This window comes from Paroedura picta, chromosome 6 (genome assembly GCF_049243985.1).
Source record: "Paroedura picta isolate Pp20150507F chromosome 6, Ppicta_v3.0, whole genome shotgun sequence".
In the NCBI taxonomy this organism is placed as follows: domain Eukaryota; kingdom Metazoa; phylum Chordata; class Lepidosauria; order Squamata; family Gekkonidae; genus Paroedura; species Paroedura picta.
Genome location: NC_135374.1, coordinates 100,539,875 through 100,554,848, shown reverse-complemented (window position 1 = coordinate 100,554,848; position 14,974 = coordinate 100,539,875). Strand labels below are relative to the sequence as shown.

The following is a 14,974-nucleotide window of genomic DNA, read 5'->3' as shown; positions in this document are numbered from 1 at the left end:
GTTTATCTCAGAGCGGAAGCAAACAATGTGGCTTGCCGGCTGGCAACCCTATGCTGAATTCGCATATGCTAGGCAGCTTCAGAAAATACTAGGATTTTAGATGAATATGACACGTTCTTTGGGAGAGCAGGTGTTATTCATAACCATGTGCAGTGTTTTTGTTTTAAATGCTCTCTTAGCCACTTTTCTGAAAGATCCATACCATTTTTATATAATAAATTTTTGGTTTTTCTAATGAAAGGCCTGAAAGGTTTAAGCATTACCATTTTAGCTCAATTCCAAACTTTCCCTCCATTAGTAGAAGAAAAGACATTTCATGGTTTAAAACAAACAAGCATGGCTACCAATGAGGATAAGGAAGGCTGGGACCACAACCTATGTTTGAGCTCCCTCTGGTGGGATTGTAAGAGCAAGTCAGAAATGAAACAATACTTCTCAAGAAAAGATGACAAAATCTGAGTCCAATAGCACCTTTAAGGCCAACAAAGATTTATTCAAGGTGTGCGCTTTCATGTGCATGCATATTTGTCTGAGGAAATATGCATGCATACGAAAGCTCATGCCTTGAATAAATCTTTGTTGGTCTTAAAGGTGCTATTAGACTCAAATTTTGTTGTGCTACTTCAGACCAACACAGCTATCCACTTAACATTCCCAAGGACCCTCAGCCTTAAAACATCAGGCTTGGTCTAAGGTGTCCAGATTTTAACATTGGTAAAGTGGGACACCATTGATCGGGGGGGGGGTGTCTTGATTTAAAATTTGGTCTCTATGGAGCAACAAAAAGTTTCATAGAACACATGGAACGCAAAACAGTATTGTAATATATATTTTGTAATATATTATAATATATATATTTTAATTTCAACATAAGTACAATTTGACAAGTACCACCAGATGTCCCTCCAAAAGTGGGACAATCTGGTCACCTTAACTTAAATCTATGTCTAGAAAGGAGTAATCAAGCAGATGGCCTGAATGAGTAGATGCTTTTAGAAGGAAGGAAGGAAGGAAGGAAGGAAGGAAGGAAGGAAGGAAGGAAGGAAGGAAGGAAGGAAGGAAGGACCTCTATTCCAGTTTCCTTTTGTTCATAGTCAATAAGATTGAAATCATTGCTTCATAACCTGAATGAAATTATAGATAAAATGCATACTTTATCGTAACCCTGACTGTGAGGGCTATTACTTCAACAAGGATGACCTTGAGAAGTCAGCTCACAAAGGGCTCTGTTAAATGAAGCAGCAAGAAAAATAAGCTTGCTGTAATTATACATTTTTAAATTAGCTTTGGTCTAATGGTGAAGGCATTTTATGCCTAATAATGTTCACCCCTCCCTGCAGTAGAGATATAGCAAGTGATGGCTCCAACACCAAATTCAGTATCTTCACAAACTATCTAGCCCAAAGGTATATGGGGGGATAGTGTTTTTCAGAGCATGGGGTTAGCCACAAGCAGGTTCTTGACCCGCTGCTATTTCAAAGCAGCCTTCTTGTAAAAAAAAATTGCTGACCAGCCCATATTGTGCCACAAGGAGAGAAGTGAAGACAAAAAGTATCTCACTTTCTTTCTCAACTAGGGTTTCTCAACCAAGGTTTTGTGAAGCCCTGGTTTCTTGACAGCCCTAGAAGGGTTTTCCATATGGGTGGGAGTTATTTTAAATATATTTTTTAAATTTGTTAAACACTTATTGGGTGATATTTTAACCCACCCACACACTCCCAAAATGGCTAATGATGGGCCTGGAGGGGGAGGGGAGGGACCCTGGGTGGGCATGTCCACAGCTCTGCTTCCCAACCATATTCTGCACAATCACATCACTTCTGGGGTTTCTCAAAGCCTGAAGAATGTTTCAGGAGCTTCTCAGTGATAAAAAGTTGAGAAAGGTGGCACTAAAATCAAGTAGTGGTGGGAATAGTAAAGATGGTCGTAAGTTCACACAGTGTAAAGTCTCATGTTGACAGCTTATAGAATCATGGAATCATAGAGTTGGAAGGGGCCATACAGGCCATCTAGTCCAACCCCCTGCTCAGCACAGGATCAGCCAAAAGAATCCTAAAGATCCCACTAGAAGGATCTAAGGTGAGAGGAAATTTGTTACAATATGAAACTGAAGACATTAAACAAAGAGTTAAAACTCAAACATGTGCAATACAAATTTGAAAACAAATTGTCTCATGGCCAAAGTAGGGTTGCCAGAAAGCAATGTCCGTCCCCAGATGGGAGCTGGAGATCCCCTAAATTTATATCTCAGACTAAAGTGATCAATTCCCTTGGAGAAAATGGCTGCTTTGGAGGGTGGACTATATTGGATTATATTCCACTGAGGTCCCTCCCTGCCCCAGATCCCACCCACTCTACCTCCAAAGTTTCTAGGTGTTTCCCTACCCAGAGTTGGCAACCTAATTCCCACTGGCAGGGGTTGGAGGGGTAGGGTTGCCAGGTCTACAATGGAGACTGGGAATGGCAGGGACCTTAATGGGGTACAATGCTATAGAATCCATCCTCCACAGCATCCATTTGCTCCAGGGGAACTGATCTCTGTAGTCTAGAGATGAGTTGTGACTCTAGGGGATCCCCAGGTTTCACCTGGAGGCTGGCATCCCTCATCCAAAGAAGAATGTTGCTACCAAGATTGCTAGTTCAATAACAGGAGTTCCAAGACGGTCACATTCTCTATAGAATCCTCTTAACAAGACTATGAGATTGTGTTGTCTTGAATTTAAGATTGCCATTCTAAGTTGCCTGATCTGAAAAAAAAAATGACACAAAATATTTTCACTTTCCCATTAAACCAGTGATTCCTTTCTACGAAACTTGAGAACTTCAGTATTTTATAGGCTATCGTCTGTTCTCTTTGACTCCTCTTATATTAACACAAAGATTATAATGGTTACCCTGAGGATGTTGATTGGAATCAAGGAAGATGCGGTACCTGCCATCCATTTTGCCTGTATTCTACAGTAGACGGGCAAATTCCTCTTCTGCCCATTTTCACAGAGGAATGACAACCCGGCCTCCAGATGGGTCTTGTCAAACTCAGTCTTCACACCATAGCCGCTCCGCGATCTCCAAGGCCCATCCTGATGTCAAGTTCCATCCCTGTGTCAAGTTCCGTGCACTGTCATGGCATTCTACAAACAATGGTTTAAACAGCTAAGAGTTTAAATGCGTTGCTATGGACCTCTGTGCATTCCAGGAATATGGAGAATTTCCCCTCATGGTTGTCAGCTCACATCTGTCCTCGGTATGTAGGAGGTTTTCTTTCTTTCATTCTCCGTGGACATAAATCTTGAGTTTAGTGGCTTCACCTTTGACTACTGAGCCACCACAAGTGTACAGATTTATTAATGATAAGCTCAGAAACCTAAGGACAGGGGAATTCAGTAGTCTCCTGCTATTGCAGCGGTGTGTGTATATGGGTGCTCCCCATTGTATGTCTCCTTCATGATCCGTCATGGACCCTTAACTAGTCAAATTCATCCATAATATCCTTGCAAACACACCCACAGTCTCCTCCTTCCTTTCATAAAGGAAAATAGCTTTGAGAAGGGGCCACTGGGAGAGGAGAAGTAAGACATTTGGTGCTTAACCCTGTGAAGTAAAACATGGAAACTGCTTTTAAAAGAGCAGTACTTCATGTATTATAAATAGGGTTGTCAGCTATGTGGAGAAGGAAAAATTATGTCTCTTGGACAGCGGCTTAATGGATGTTGTTTACAAGGTGATATTATCTCCCACCATGCTATGAAGAATTTAAGCTGCCCATTTCCACAGATTAAGCCTCTGTTAAAGGGACAGGAGACAGTTTTCTCCAGATCTGTTGGAAACCCAATCATAAACGTAAGGTAAAACACATAACTAATAACTTGTGAGGTAAAACAATTAATAACATGGACATTATATCTGGCCACGAAGCTGCTAATATTATACATTACTATATTTATCATGGGCATTAATACTCACTAGAGCAAAACTGTATTACTTTATCATTTTATTTTATTTATGGTATGACAACTGTCTTTCTAGTGCAGCTGCATTGGGATGTTCCTTTCTTCTCGGTTTACCACTTCATATTATTATATGATTCCATATGTTCATCATATTCATCATTTCATTCAAGGCCATTCAGGGCTGACGGGTTCCTTCTTATCTCTCCCTTCTCTCTTCTAGAGAGGGAATTTAAGCCTTCCCACTGCATTCTTTCCCTGATCTCCCGGGCAAATGTATGGGCATTTCCACACATCGCAAAAAATATTGTTACGCCAGCTGAATGGTGTAGTGCTAAATATTATCACGCCTCCAGCCATTCCTCACCTTCTTGCCATCTTGCTGTAGTCTGCCGCCTTTTCGTGTTTCTTACCCTCCACAAGTGCTGCTGGAAATGGTGGAAGAGAGCAACGCGGTTTATCCGCAACTCTCTTCTACCTGTCAGTCAAGCCAGGCAGCCAATCCCCTTTCTCCTTTTTTTAAAGGTTGAGTGATGCCCACCATTTTTTAAATTAATAGTTCTCCATTTAAATGCCTATGCATCTAATCATAGATGCATAGTGCTTTTTATAACTCCACCCCTTATGGAATCATGAGTCTTGAATCTTTAAAAAATAAATCTTGTTCCTGATTTTGGGGGGGGGGGGCGACTTTAGAGAGGCATGCTTTGTGTGACAGCTTTGGGGAAAAAATTTTTGCCTTTGCCTGCACGCTTGTATGCCTATTTGTTGCTCCAGGCAGTTAGCTTTAAAAAATCCCGTCCCCAGGAGAAGGGAGAGGGAGATGGGTGTGAGGGTGGGACATTGGAGGTGGAGAGTGCGCTTCATGCCCTCCATACATTTCTTTGGTGTGTAGTGTGCTGGTTGTCCACTGGGGGAAAGCGCTTTTTAGGTTGGTGTATCCGCTTTTGGGGATTCACCAACTTGCACTATAAAATGGCAAGTTTAGCATGAAGTTTGTTGGACGGATGCAGGAGGTTGGCAATGTCATGTGGAGGGCCCGGAATATAGCATCTTCGGGGCTTAAGTATCATGCTAAATTTATGGCATGTGGAATGGCCCTATGTGTAGCCCATCAGTATATTTAAATGTCACGTTGGCCCTTATGTGAATGAAGCCTGAGTACACCTGGGAATCAAAATTACTATCATGGAGATTACTAACATCAGGATGGCATTGTGAGAAGATACCCTCAGGATTGTCTCCTGCACCAGATGAAGGCACGCCCAATTTTTCAGTCTGTAAATTGGAGGGGGATGCGCAAATCCCTAGCAGCTTGGACAAGCACTGGGGGCTTAACTTGATCCATTGGGATTCTATCAGAGTCCCAGGTTCACTCAGGTTAGCTTTCAGTTCCTATGTAAGTTGGAGTTGGGTTGCAATAAAATGTTATGCTCTGCAGCTCCTGTGAGTATGTAGATTTTTTTTGCCCTACCCTCCAGTACAAAACTGAACCTCTGGGATTCTTCTGGGATCTTAGCTGAAACCAGACTTTCCTGCGGGGCTGAAGTGAAAGCAGAGCACCTAAAGGGGATGGGGAATAACTTCTTGCAAAAGGAAGTCTGAAAAGCCCATCTTCTGCAACATTGCAATGAACAAATCCCTTCAAAGTGTTTAATGGGATGGAATCCAAAAACTGCCCCAGATCCAGCCAGCTGACTCACCCACCCCTCACCCCTGCCTCCTGTTCTCTGGCAAAGTCACTCTCTGACACCTCTGCAGCTTGATGATCCAGGCAATGAGGCTTCTTGCCTCAGTCAAGCTGGTTGGGCAGAAGAGCACCAGAAGTACATGCATAAGCTCTTTGCAAATGAGCTCTCCAGCAAGCTCTCTGTTGTTCAATTCAGGGGCTTTGCTGGCAAGGCAAAGACAGGGCTCCTTGAACCACGTAGCATGTGCTGCAAGTGCTACATGAATAAACCAGTACGGATGAAGACAATCTGTGGATCACAGTAGGGTTGATCTGCAAGACCCATGAAGATAGTGGAAGATATGTCTAGTTAAGGGAATGTCAGCTACATAAGGTAGAATTGTGGTGCTAGCTGCTACTTGGGGCCAAGAATGGACATTTATAGTTTTTTTGATGCAAACTCTTGAGATGTAGCCAATATTTAGGAGCCCATTCTTTTCAAGGCCCACATGGTCAGATGGATCTAATCTGTGTCTGAGTGCCAAATCAACCCTGCTGTAGTGTTTGGGATCATGGAAAAATCCCAGGGAGTCTGAACTGAGAATTCCAACAAAGATGGAAACTATGGCCTGCAGGCCCAACATGGAACCCCATGTTCCTAACGTATCTTCCTTAGGGTATGGGATCACTGTGAGGGAGAGAGGGCATACAGGTCTTTGTTGATAATGTCTGCTCAGCAAGTCTATCTGGATGTTCAGGAGTACATGCATGTGTTCTACCAAGATGGACCATATATGTTTCTCCACCAAGAGAAAGGATGAATTGGGTCTTTGCTGGACCCACCCACCTTGATATGGACATTGGCTGAAAAATTACCTGTCCAGCTTCTGGTCCCAACAATGGCTGCTCTAGCGAGTAAGGCAGAATTAGCTACTACCCTGATAATAATTGCAGTAGCATCATGGGACTACAACCGTGCATAGTCTGATTTTCTGTCCTATCCATCGTTTATGGATCCAACACCATGCTCAAAGACCAGACCAGTGGATTGTAGTGCTACTACTGGAGCACCCACTAGGGGGACCTGCAAGAATACCATATATAGAGTGAGGAGCCAATAAATTTACTCCCTCAAAGTTCCTCTCTAGAAACAGATTTTTGTGAGGTCTAGGGACAGGATGGCTTTGTTTTAAGAGGGAATGGGAATCCGTATTGAACAGGCATGTAAGCTGTTCAGCAACTATGATAGCCTCCACTGAAACTCTCTTTGGTTCTGATTGTGATGAGGAACTTTCCATCCCTGAGGGGTTGCCCTGGACTCTGGCAGAGGTGGCAGTGGAGGAAGCACCCCCATGGCTAACTGGACCATCTGAGCTATAGTGTTACTTGGCTTGCTGCTAATTATTAACAGATTTCTATTCTATATTTATTCTGGATTTTATAGTGTTTTAACTGGATTGAGTTATGTTTTATTGTATTTGTACTTATATTTTTGCTGGAAGCTGCCAGAAGTCGGTAACTTCGAGAGTGGCAGCATAAAGGTTCAAAGAAGTAAACAAAATAAATATATCTAAATTATTTGTGACAACAAATTGACAAGGAAGCGGAGGGAACATGGTCACAATTATGCTACACGTGCCCCACTTTGAAGAGTCTCTTGGAAATAAATGGGATTTAAATGTCTCACTGAAGGTAACTAGAACGTTTGAGTCCAGGAAGCTTATACTTTGGTTGCTGGGTTGGTCCAAAGTAACAGAACAAAGCCTGAGCCGTGGCAGCTTCAAGACCATCAAAGTTTAATTCTGGGTATAAGCTTTCCTGTGCATGCATGCTTCAAGTGTGCATACACAGGGAAGCTTATAACTTGAATAGAGCTTTGTTAGTTTTGAAGCTGCCACTGGACTCAAAACTTTGTTCAGTTACTTCAGACCAAGAAAGCCACCCACAGCTTTTTGTATTATGGCTTCTATTTAATCTTTTGGAAGGGTTTAAAACTCCCAACCCTCTGTGTAGTGTATTACTTTTAAATTTGTATATATTATATATATAATATATAAATATATATTTATATATAAATGTGTGTATATATACACCTATATACATGTGTATATACTGCCTTTGGGGAGGGCGGTATATAAATGTAAATAAATAAATAACACTGCACGAGATCTACCTTATGGTGACCAGATTTTAACATTGGTAAAGCGGGACACCATTGACTGGGGGGGGGGTTAATTGATTAAAAATTTGGTCTATATGGAGCAACAAAAAGTTTCACAGAACGCACAGAACACAAAATTAGTATTGTAATATATATATTTTTTTACTTGCAACATAAGTACAATTTTCCAGGTGCCCCCAGATGTCCCTCCAAAAGTGGGACAATCTGGTCACCTTAATCTACCTGCCTGCCTGTCTACTTCAGTTACCCTGAAGCAGCCAAATTCAGAATGCAGCTTTAGTCCCCATTTCTGAGAGAAAGGGTGTGCGTGACAGAAAGGGTGATTTTTTTTTTCACAGAGTAGTTCATCAGTGGAATAGGCTGCCTAAGGAGGTGGTGAGCTCCCCCTCACTGGCAGTCTTCAAGCAACGGTTGGATACACACTTCTCTTGGATGCTTTAGGATGCTTAGGGCTGATCCTGCATAGAGCAGGGGGTTGGACTAGATGGCCTGTATGGCCCCTTCCAACTCTATGATTCTGTGTGTGAAGGGGGGGCACACCCCACAAAGCACCCACCCCGTCCTCGCCGCCCATCCCCCTACCCCGAGCGCGCGCTCCCCTCCACGGAAGCCGCGCGCCAGCCCCTCCGCTCGCTTCCCCTCCCGCCCCCTTGATCTCGCTCCACCCTCCACGAGCTTCCTTCAAGCCTCGCGACGTTTCCCCATCGCCATCTTAGTTGTTCTGGCGGCGGCAGCGGCGGCGGCTGTGCGGGAGAGGGGAGGCAGCGGCGAAGAAGCAGCAGCAGCAGCAGCAGCAGAAGCCTCGGAGGCCAGTCGTTGGCGGGCGGCTGGCCGAGGCCTTGCGGGCGAGAGGAGGAGGAGGAGGAAAGGGTGGCGGCGGGGCGGAGGAGGACCGCGGCTCCCTCGCAGGCCGGCCTGAGCTGCCCGCTTCCTCGCCCGCGGAGGCGTCCCCGCCCCTTCCTCGGCCTGGGCCCGGGGCCCTGGCTGCCGCCTCTGCCATTGCTGCCTGGGGGAGGCGGGGCTCGGGCCGCTCTGGATGGTGCTTAAAATGATCATAGAAAACTTCGAGGCGCTGAAATCCTGGCTCAGCAAGACCTTGGAGCCCATGTGAGTAAGGCCGGCGCCGCTCTGCCCACACCGCCCTCCTCTTTCGGAGCCCGCCACTGGTGGGCCCCCTCCTCCATTACCGGCGCGCAGGACGGAGCCCGTGCACGGGGGAGGCTCGTCGTCCCCTCCCTTCCCCTTTAGGGAGTTTATATATAAACACACACACCCCAATAGTGAGTGCAATGTTCACGCATTGGGGATTGAAGGGTAGCCTTATATCTTTTCTCCTTGAGTCTAGGTTTGTATGTGCAGGGAGTGTTTTTTTTTTTTTTTTGTAAGATTTCCGTTTGTATTGGTCGTTCTGACATATGTCTAGCTTTCTTTGTGCAGGATTTTTTGGGGGGCGTAAGGTTTCTGCTTGTATGGAGCATTTTGACATCTAAGTCCAGGTTTCTGCGTGCAGGGCTCTTTTTTAAGTTTTCCTTTTGGATTGAGCATTTTGACATGCAAGTCCAGGGGTTTTTTTTTTGTTAGGGTTTCTTTTTGAAGGGAACATTTTGACATACAAGTCTAGCTTTCTGTGTGCATGGATTTTTTTTAAGTTTCTTTTCGTATGGAGCACTTTAAACATGCAAATCCCCTTACGGAGGAGCATTTTGGCAAGCAAGCCCAAGTGTGAAGTACATTCCTCATACACCTTGAACACAAGATGCTGACCTACTGAGTCTCTGGAGGACATTACCATCTGTTCTGACTGGCAGAAACAGATCTTCAGAATTGCCCTATTAAGTGTAAAGGCCAGGGATTGAATCTGAGGACTTTCTTCGTGCTCTGCTGCAAAACAACCCACATTTACTCCACTGTACACATTGTTGCTGAAAATTGCCATTGGCCCTCAATCAAAGGTTCTCTGTGTCCCCAAACTCCCACACCACTTAGACCCAAACATAAGATGAAAAAAAAAATCACATGTCAAGTTTAAAGGCCCCTGGAATGTTTTCCATCTCACTGAAAGGAATTGGTGGTGCAGTATCCTGCAAAAGAGTGGTGTATGATTTCTTAATGTTTGTGCCTTCTTTAGGAAGCTATTTTAATAGCTTGTGTACTGTGATTATAGACTATATACATATTCCATGTTTTTAAAGGCTCCAGTACACATTTTTTATAGGGATTAAATAGTGGCGTTCCTTGGTGTTAGTGCGTGGGAGTGTTAAAGCTTTGTAGAATGTACGAATAAACAAAGCATGTGTGTACTTTACTGTTGTTGTTTTGGTTATTTGGGTGATGCTCAGTCTTTTATTAGTTTCAATCGATGCTGTTTTTCAAGTATGCCCTTTGCAGCTATCCCTAAGCTGCGTGCTTCAGATTTATGTGAAGATTACTGTGACCAGGAAATGAAAAGAGGGAACAAGCAGTACCTATCTAACAACATTGCTTGCTTTGTTTCTTTATTGCTTTGTGTGTATGCAGAGCTTGAGTTTGCAGCTTGGTTGACCTGGGTTGAGTGAGTGAGTGAATGTGTAAAGCTTTACTCGCGCTGTAGGCTGCAATGAAAGAACCATCATATCTGCCACAGTTTGGTGCTGGAGTAATCAGAAGAGGGTAGATTTTGCATTGTAACTGAACAGCCGTTAAAACAGCAGTTCCAACGTATTTCCTCATTATTTCCCCATTCCGATTGTGTTGTATGATCTATTTAATATTAAGCATTTCATTGTTTCCATTAAATTAATAGGAATTCAATCGTAACTATGAAAAGTTCTTGTTTATATGCAGCATGTCATGTCTTCTTTTACCTAAAGAGTGAATGACATTATCAGTAGACGGGGCCAAGCCCATTGCATTCAGGAATACAGTGGGTGCTAGATTGGAGGGGGGGGGGAGTGGAAGAACTCTGTAGATGGCCTCTCCCTCCCCACCAGGAAAGGCTGCAGACTGGAGGCCCCCCAGGAAGGGAACTCACTAGCAGGGGCAGCTCTCATGCAGTAGAGATCTGCAGCCTCTGAGCCTTGGAGGGAAGTGGAAGGAGAAGGGGGTGGTCAGGGGTGGGGGATGGAGAGCTATTGGCTGGTGGCTGGACAGACAGGCAAGCGGGATGGAGGAGGAGGAGGCACTCAGGGATGGGACAGCTGCCCTGAGTGGGTGTTAAGCACTGAGTGGCACTTAAGCCATGAGACACGCTCCTCCTCCCAGGCCTTACCAAAAATATTATGTGGAACAAATTGAATGTAGCTGTTTTCAGATTGTTTTCCACTGGCCTGGCTGATTTTTCATAGTCTGAATAGTCCTTTGACTGTCAGGGAAATTATTGCAGACGATTTTCTTAATGGTCTTTGGAATAGGATTTTGTTTTGTGCCCCTCCCCCCCACCAAACAAACCAAATAAACATAGGAGTGGTGAAAATTACCAAGTCACGTCTTTTCAAAAAAGTTAACTAATTTTACTTCATTAAAATTGCTCACCTTTGTTGCATTTCATGAATGAGAAATAGGTCAACATTGCAGTGATGAGCATTCAAACAAGATTTAGTTTGTTATTCCGAGCAAGTAATTTTCTCCTCATTTTCTTTTTAGTATGCTCATCCTCCCATCCTGCAGGTGTCCCTAGAGAAGCTGCCCATGCAGCATGTTGGGCAAACAACTCCCAGTGTTGCTAGTTAGGAGTGTTAGTTTCATTGCAGTTCTCTCTGGAGTTTTTAGCTTATTTATGTCTCACTTGAGCTTGTTACTTTGGCTTAGCTTTTCCGAATTCTTTGCATAATATTCTCTTGACCTTATACTGCTTCTTAACTTATTAGTTTTAAGCAGATTACTAAAATGCAGAAAGGGCCAGAGCCCCTTTGAACAGCTGTGCAAATCTATCACTGATGCATAACATTTTGTGGCTAAAAAAGAGGGAGGTCTGCTATTATTACCTTCTAATAAAAGAGGCAATCCATATGATCTGTATTTTGGAGCAAAGGAAGAATTTAAAAAATTTACTCAGAGATTATTGTATTCAGAAGTCACGTGATAACAGGGTGTCTACAGTGTTTGGACCACAGTCACATACTCTGTACTCTGTCAGAATATAAAGTTTGAGTCCAGTGGCACCTTTAAGACCAACGGAGTTTATTCAAGGTATAAGTTTTTGCATGCAAGCACACGTTTTGAACTACAATAAAATGGAAATTACTAGTCCATGCATATAGGTAAATTAGCCTAATGAAGTTGTTTAACAGATTCAAGGACCAAACAGGAGTAACAGCCTTAGCTTATATGGTTACCATTTGTTTGGGTTTAATTCTGGGAGGAAAAGAGGTGAAGGAAATAATATGTCAAAACTGGAGATTGATGGGCTGATGTAGCTATCCTTCGTTGTGGAATGATGTGAGAAATTAGCTGAGACCTTGCTATTGTGAGCCATCTGTCTCCTCTCAAACATGGAAATGACCCCAACATCTTCTTTGGGGTGACTGGCTGTGTAGAGTTATCTCCTCTGTCCCCAGACCAGTGAAACACATTCTAAGCTTAACCATTCCAAATTGTATTACATCCTACTATTCATTACGTTACATTACAACCTACTATTGCAATCTGTTATTCCATTCCAGGTAACAAAAAAGATGTATGGTAGGGCATTAAGGTGCGCCGACATAAATGTGCATGTATAGCAAGGAAAGTCCATATGATCAGTAACCAAGGAGCTTTTAAGCGGAAGAATACCAACAAATTGAGTAAAACAAATATGTTGTGCTCTGTAGGTTGTAATGACCATACTGAAATATACATTTTTATTCATCATTCTTATGGCTTCTTTTCTGGTAACGGAATAAAGGGATTACAAGGAAACGTGGAGGAACTGTAGTTGCTCGGCAGGTTTATCCCAATGGGAAATGTGTAAGTTCTCTCTGACTAAGCTGAGGTAGCCCTCTTGGATGTCAGAGTGTATAATTGTAACTTTAAGAGAAAGAGCCTTCAACCAAGCCTGAGTTTCAAGAGATGGTTGCCCCTATTCAGCAATGAGGACTGTCCCAGCTACACGATATGATATACAGTTGAGAATTCTCCAGATGGAATGTAGGGATTTTTAAAAGAATTGAATGAAAGGGCTCTCCTATTCCATCAATCCAGGTACTTGCCCGGTATAATTTGTACAGTTACCTTGCTATGAAACATTTTGATGGCAGCGGGGGTGTACTGAGCCCCAGATGCATAAAAGAAATTACAGATAATATTTGATGCCATTGTAGCCAGTCTTTGGGGACAACATTCTGGCTTTTGTGAAAACTCTGTGGTCAAAGAATTGGCCTCAAATCATAAAGTTTTGCCCAAAACCCAGACTGTCACCCCCTGATATCACTTTTTGGGGGGGCATCACCATGTGAGAACATTCCTTCTGGTCCCAATGAGTATATGGAAGAGTGCAGGAGGAAGTCAGAGGGGATGTGCATCACCATAAAAGTAGCTGTTTGGGGAAGATATTCCCTGCTTTCTTAAGCCCCCAAAGTGAGGATTCCTCCTGCCCCGGAAGAGGGTCTGGCATTCCTAAAAATCTGAGAAGCATAGGCTCATAAAAATGGATTGCAATTTGTTGTAAATAGCTCAGATTTTATTGTTTTAACGTCATATTATGAAATGAATTAAACTAAGGAGATTTAAATGTAGTTCATGGTTTATGATTATTTTTGTACTCCATGTTTTATGGCAAATATGTTTGAGAGAAGGGGCCTCCATCTTGCTTTCACTTGTGATGGTTGCTTTCCTGCCTTGTGATGGTTATGTTAGAATCTCGTTATTAATACTTGAAGGATGTGCTTTCATTTTAAGTAATCTGTTCCATTCCAAAGTTTTAATGTACTGTGCACAACAGCACTGGAATAATTCATGAATGGTAAACATCCAGAAGAAGTTCCTGACAGTACTTCCTCAGTGGAGCAGGCTTCCTTGGGAGGTGATAGGCTCTACTTTGGAAGCCATCTGACAGAAATGCTGATTCTGGCAGATTGTAAATGGGTGTCAGTGCTTGACTCTTGTGGGCCATTCTTGCATGGCCAGAGGAACGTGGATTGCCACTTTGGGGTCAGGAGGCAAATTTCCTCCAGGCCGGACTGGCCAGGGATTCTGGCTTTTTGGGGAGGAGGCATCATTTGGGGTTACTATGAATGGATAGGTAGTTGTGAGTTTTCTGCATTCTGCAGGGGTAGGACTAGATGACCCTGGAGGACTCTTCCAACTCTATGCTTCTAAATCTTTACTGCTGCTTTTAGCAGTTGGTGGGTGTTACTGCCTTGTTTATTTAATATTACAACAATTAAATAAAGCAGAATTTAAAAAATCAGTATGACTGATTCATTTGATCTTTGAAACTGCATTTCTTCACAGTATTTTTCAAGATTGTTAGGGCAAGAAATGTATGTTGCTGCCTTTTGTAAGTTGCCGGTATACTAATAAAGAATTGGGAGCACTGCATGTGAATAGCTTGTATGAGTTTGTCCACGTACATATTCTTGCTAAGCAAGCCGAACAAATCCCCCACCCCTGCAGCTCCTGGGTTTGAAACTTGCCAGATCTCTGGAAGTGTAACTGTGTCCAGACTGTATAACTCTGTATAATATTTGCTTAATGATGCTAGGATTGGAATACAGTTTATGCTCCACTTGAGCAGATACACAGTACATGTGTCTTAGCATTTGCCTTGGATATAGATCTAAATAAGTACCTTTGGCAACAGTGCAGAAATGCCCTATGGGAAAGTTCGTGTTACAGTTTGAAAGAGTACACAGTATGCATTTTAGGAGTGCACATGTTGTCCCTGGGTTTGATAGCCATTGTTTCTGAACAACCCACTGTTAAGTTTGGTTGTCCTGCAGATCGCCGTCAGCTTCTGAGAGGATTCCCACCCATTGAAAAATTAGGGGAAAGGATGGTGGGGTGATGAGTACAGACTACTCATTACTCAGTAATGATAAAATGGCACTCTCTATATACCTAAGGGATAGCTTTTATCATAGATTGCTTCGTTATAACTTGGTCGCTTATTTCCATCCATCCTGAGCCTTCGGGGAGGGCGGTATATAAATCTAAATAAATAAAATAAATAAAATAAATTAAATTACATTCCATCCAGTAGCCTTCTGTTGCTATTTC

The 14,974-nt window shown here is 43.0% G+C and overlaps 2 protein-coding genes across 6 annotated transcripts in view; one reads left to right on the top strand and one right to left on the bottom strand.

The window, feature by feature from the left end:
• The window catches only part of NDFIP2 (Nedd4 family interacting protein 2), an 87,954-nt gene extending 84,848 nt beyond the window's left edge, over positions 1 to 3,106 (bottom strand). For 2 of the 4 annotated variants that reach the window (XR_013232160.1, XM_077343867.1), the window contains exon 1: positions 2,933 to 3,106. Coding sequence is in view for 2 of the 4 variants with exons in the window: in XM_077343867.1 (XP_077199982.1) it covers positions 2,933 to 2,989 (57 nt within the window). In the remaining 2 variants the exon portion in view is untranslated. The remainder of the gene's footprint in view (positions 1 to 2,932) is intronic. The other 2 variants (XM_077343869.1, XM_077343868.1) reach the window with 2 other exon arrangements.
• Positions 3,107 to 3,182: 76 nt separating this feature from the next.
• The window catches only part of RBM26 (RNA binding motif protein 26), a 55,625-nt gene continuing 43,833 nt past the window's right edge, over positions 3,183 to 14,974 (top strand). Inside the window, exon 1 of one of the 2 annotated variants that reach the window (XM_077343866.1) lies at positions 3,183 to 3,244. In XM_077343866.1, coding sequence (XP_077199981.1) covers positions 3,201 to 3,244 — 44 coding nt within the window. In that variant the 5' untranslated portion in view covers positions 3,183 to 3,200. Of the gene's footprint in view, positions 3,245 to 8,539; positions 8,906 to 14,974 lie in introns of those variants that run through there. The other variant, XM_077343865.1, reaches the window with a different exon arrangement.